The sequence below is a fragment of the Triplophysa rosa genome, linkage group LG2 (genome assembly GCF_024868665.1).
Source record: "Triplophysa rosa linkage group LG2, Trosa_1v2, whole genome shotgun sequence".
NCBI lineage: Eukaryota > Metazoa > Chordata > Actinopteri > Cypriniformes > Nemacheilidae > Triplophysa > Triplophysa rosa.
In genome coordinates this window covers 33,100,073-33,105,189 of record NC_079891.1, presented here as the reverse complement: position 1 = coordinate 33,105,189, position 5,117 = coordinate 33,100,073, and the positions used below count along the sequence as shown (strand labels likewise).

The 5,117-nt window shown below is 36.1% G+C and overlaps 1 protein-coding gene across 1 annotated transcript; it reads left to right on the top strand.

Moving 5' to 3' along the window:
* The first annotated feature begins 477 nt into the window (after nucleotides 1-477).
* vsig10 (V-set and immunoglobulin domain containing 10) lies at nucleotides 478-5,016 on the top strand. The gene is made up of 9 exons (XM_057363187.1): nucleotides 478-784; nucleotides 1,094-1,387; nucleotides 1,824-2,132; nucleotides 2,504-2,788; nucleotides 3,058-3,336; nucleotides 3,604-3,717; nucleotides 3,897-3,909; nucleotides 4,027-4,169; nucleotides 4,668-5,016. Exons 1-9 carry the CDS (start codon nucleotides 733-735, stop codon nucleotides 4,718-4,720), a joined length of 1,542 nt encoding a protein of 513 aa, XP_057219170.1. The 5' UTR covers nucleotides 478-732; the 3' UTR covers nucleotides 4,721-5,016.
* The last annotated feature ends 101 nt before the right edge of the window (nucleotides 5,017-5,117 follow it).

The following is a 5,117-nucleotide window of genomic DNA, read 5'->3' as shown; positions in this document are numbered from 1 at the left end:
CACATCCGGAACCAATGTGGGGGAACCAAAATTGCGTTACACACCTCAAGAAATGTAAAGCCCTTTAGTTCCCTCTAGCGGACATGATGTGAAAACATTCGGTTTTATAAACAAGAATAACTTATCTGCACACTCCCTGATTAAAAAATGAAAAATCACAAAACCTTAATGGATAATGCAAATATACCATGCACATACAACGAGATAAACGTGAATACAGTAACTATGCATACTATTGATTTAAGCAACATGGTATAACACCCGAAGTAATTGTACAGAACGTTAAAAGGTTAAGAGGTTAAAATGAGCACTTTGAATAGCAATTTACATAATATTTCCCAGTAAACGCTTAAATGCTTGTGTCTGAAATAAGAATAAAGGATATTATTTCGCATATTATGAACAAGACTTTTTTGAGAATGAAACGTAAGCAGCACTGTCTCTTTAAGAACGCAGGTGAAGGGTGTGGCCACGCAACAAATTTAAAGTTTCCGGGAACTGAAACGAGTAAACAGGTAGAATATGGACAAGAATGAAGTTTAACTCCAAAATATCCAGCGATCAATGGTCAAGGAGGGCCAATGGACGCGAATTAATCATAATATAGTTTTTTGTATTTCTTTTGTATTCATAAAATCGGCGTGAAGCGCTTTTTCCTACAACAAAAGCAACCTTGATCTAATTTACAAAACGATTTTAGTCCATCTTTTTTTGGAACAATCTGAATCTACGATGAGAATAATCACAACAGCTTTTTATCTGCTTCTTATATCACATGAAACAGGCGAGTTTACCTTTAACTATTTTGCTTTCATTTTTAACAGAGATACTGTAAAATTATTTCTAATGTAAATAATCACTATTCTTCGTTATTATTCTTATTATTATCATGTTTAGCTCAATCCAAATTGATAACTTTTTTATACACACATACTTACATAATATAGTACCATATACCACACTAATACCATACTTCAGACATTGTAGTTTATGTCTAAACTATGATATTGTTTATAATTAGTACAAATAGATGATATAACATAATACAATTTCGTTTGTGATCACATTTATTGTTCTTTTAATATTCCTGTAGTGACAGAGGAGCAGGTGCAGTATGTTATTGGAGAGAAAGGAGAGAATGCCACGCTGCAATGCAACCAGCCCTCAGTAAATGCCTCTGCACTTGTCTATCAGTGGAAGAAGTATGGAGCTGTTGTGACCTTCCAAAAATCCTCTGTGCCATCGAACCGTCTTTCCATCTTAAACAATGGAACTCTAAAGATCAGTGGACTTGAGTATATAGATGGAGGCCAATATGAATGTGAATCCCAAACCACGGGTGGCGGATCATGGCAAACGTCTTCTAAAGTTCAGCTTCAAGTCGCTGGTATGGTGCTGAATATCTTAACGGTACCAATGTGACATATGAAAAGCTTTCATATGCAAAAAGTGGCTGCAGTTTCTGTTGGATAGGGAGTCTACCTTCTAACAGGTTTTTCTGGTTAGACCTCTGTGTGTGAACTCTGAGAACCGCCACCGTGTGACTGAGATGTGTAGGACGCTGTTCGATACAACAAGAGAGTAGTGTAACATTAAAATGGGTACAAGTGAAATCACACAAAAATCCTTAAGGTTTCATCCTTATCACGCTTAAATAAAGTTGATCTAATATTGTAATAAATAGACCAAACAATAATAATTCCCTTCCATTTAAAATCAAACTCGAAAGAACCCTTTCTTATGATGTTTATAATGAGTGATGGTTTGTTGGAAATTCCTCTCAGTGTTTATGCATTTAAATGTTGTTGTTGTTGTTTTTGCAGATGGTCCAACTAATGTAGGAATGGACATAAAACCAGCAACCGCACTAAAGAATGGAACGTTATATGTCAAAAAAGGTTCAGATGTCTTGTTTAATTGCTCCAGTAAGTCTCAACCTGCACAGAACCTGACGTGGTTGTTTGAAAATTCAGCATCGAACGGGGCCGTTGACAAAGGCTTTGGGAATGAATCGTACCTTAATTTTTCAATACGTAACATTCAACTGAGCGATCAAGGGATCTATAGGTGTACAGCTCAGAACACCCTCTCCATGAGAACTGAGAAGAAGAACCAGGAACTTCTAGTTTACTGTAAGAGAAACACATTTTTGTTGTTTTTCAGACGTGTTGAAAGATCTTTGGAAATCTTAAAAAATATTTAAAAAAGAGACTGTGTAATGATGCTTTGCTTTGTGTTAGGTATACAGTAAGAAAAAAACATTTTATAATGAATTATTTTCTCTATTTAGGATTTTAGGCCTATTTTGTGAAATGGAAGTGAATGAATTTCTGTGTAACATGTTCGTGGTTTTACAAATGATTTGCACAGAAATTTGTTCTGTTCATTTAATAGAAACTTGAGGGTGGACACTTTTCACGTGGGCCATTAAGCAATTTTCCAGAGCTTGTATCACATTTTCTTGGGAAAATCAACATTCAATTTTTTCTCTAAATGATTTCAGATGCTCCGGAGAGACACCCGGAATGCAGCTGGGAGCCGGGAAATGGGCCGTCGGATTTTGTGTTCATATGTACCTGGCATGGAGGTTACCCGGTGCCAACCCTGGAATGGCATGAGGTTTTAAAACCGTCTGTGATAGCCAAGGGTCCCACAGTCAACTCAACATCCCAGGAGACGGAGCGTTTGGAGGTGCATGTGAACAGGTTTATTTTGGAGGATAGGGAGGAGGTGAAGTGTGTGGGCAGTCACGTGACCGGAGTGCAGAATTCCTGTTCCTTCACACTCAGTAAGAGCATCATTCATATGGTCCTTTTGGGTTGTCAGTTATTTTTGTGTTACATTTATTAGGTTTTGACAAAATCTTTTACATTTATGCATTTGGCAGATGCTTTTTTCCAAACTTAAAATGAACTCAATGTATATATTTATTTCTATATGTGTGCCCTGGGTATCAAACCCACAACCTTTGTGCTGATGACTTAATACTCAATTTCTTACACTGTGTTTTAGGCAGATTTAAAATGAATTTATTTTATCTCATTTTCTGTATTTCAGGGATACCATACCCATTAGGAGACCCTATGGTCACAGCTCTGGAGGGCACTAACCTCACACTCAGCTGTAATGAGATCAACTCTCTCCCACCAGCTAAAACCGTATGGAAGAGAAATAACACAGTCATCAACAGCACATCCAAATATATCACGACTGAAAATAACCTCACATACACACTCACCATAGTCAACGTGACAAAAGACGATGAGGGCATCTTCACCTGCTATAGTGAAAATCCTCTTGGTGCAAGAGAGCTGGACGTGTATCTCACCGTGAAAAGTAAGTGTGAGAATCATGAGCTTTTACAGTATATTAAGAATATTTTCTACAACTTCAAAATGATCCACACACTCTGTAAATGTTCAATGATGATGTCAGCAGAATGACAACGAGAAGAATGCTTTAAAAGTGACATCAGGGGTCAGATCCAGCAGAGAATGAATGTTACCCGACAAGATGTTTTGGACATCTCTCATGAGCAAATGCATGACGCAGCTTCCCAGTAGAGAGTAAAATTCTTGTTTCATGTTTAACATTTGTTTTCAGCCACAGCCGGTAATGGAGGGGTCGTAGTTGGAATCTTTGTCTCCGTTTTAATAATCATGATTGGAATCGTTGTTGGCGTGACGGTATATTCGAAGCGTGACAGAATTTGCATTGGTAGGCTTGATTTGATATTGAATACAGTAAAGCATAGTAAATAAGTGTTAGCAATAGCAAACATGTTTTTATTAAGACTTTTTATATTTATAATTTGCCCCGTTTTTGCAGTAATACATACAAATATGAAACTTTTTTTACTGCATTTGACAGTTATTTTTTCTGTTGTTTTCCCCCAGGTTTAGGATTTACGTAAGTATGAGCACAAAAAATCACAGCAACACATACAACTGTTTCATTTTATAGCATCTAACATATAAATAATGAACACATGCTATGAGGCTAATGCATTCTCATATGTTTTTATAGTAGTTTATCTGACGACAGAGGGGACATTATAAGTTTGGTGGACTCAGACGAAGAGGAAATTTTCCATGATGCCGTTCCTCGATTGCCACAACTGACCAACGGACACGCAACCACACTCGTAGAGATTCACAGAAGACCGTCCAGTAAGAGTCAATGATTTCCTGTACTTTGTTGAGAATGGAACTTTATTGTCACTGTTTAGGAACAATGAAATACAGTTTAGCAGCTCTTCTGGAAGACAGGTGAACAGTAAATAAAAAAACACAATTATAAAGTTATAAGAAATAGAAATAAAATATATACAGTTAAATGTAAGAGCAGCCAAAGACCTATATACATAGACAAAGGCATAAATACACACAAAAATATAAATCCTCTGAGGTCGTGCAGTGACGGTGCAAGTAAAGTGATAATGCAGCAGAGTAATATAGTAGGGTGGGTTATTGCACTCTTATGGGAGTTTTTTATTGCACCGTTTAGTTTGGTTGGGAGTGTGTGAGTGAACGTGTATTTAAGCATCTAACTGCCTGGGGGTAGAAACCGTTTTTCAATCTGTTCACTGCAAAATATGACATTCTTACTAAGCATTTTTGTCTTGTTTTTTGAACTGATTTTGATTTCAGTGTTGTTTTGTTTTATAGATGAAGATGCTGCAGACAGTTCTGAATACACAGATCAAACAGGAGAACAATAAACTGCATCCTGTTAGGAAATTCTATGTTTCTCAACATTAAGGACTGTGTTAAATTATTTTATTTCTGTCTAATATTGCGCTTGTGTGATAGTCCAGTTATCTGTACAAAGTTTAAATTGATTTTAGAGAGGTCTTGTTTTTATTTTCAGTATTAGGTTTTGATCTACATCTACTGCCTCAAAGTGATATTAAACCTTTAATTTTCATATTTTTGTCAGTGAGCTGTTTTTGTTCTTAAATGGATCGACTTGTTTCAATAATAATGTGAACTTAAAAATAAAAAATAAAACAACTTGTGTCTGGCTGTAATTTTTTTAGCCCAAAATAATACAACAATAATATACATATGTACATTGATTGATGCTTAACTAATTTACCCTTGTACAATTTCATTAAT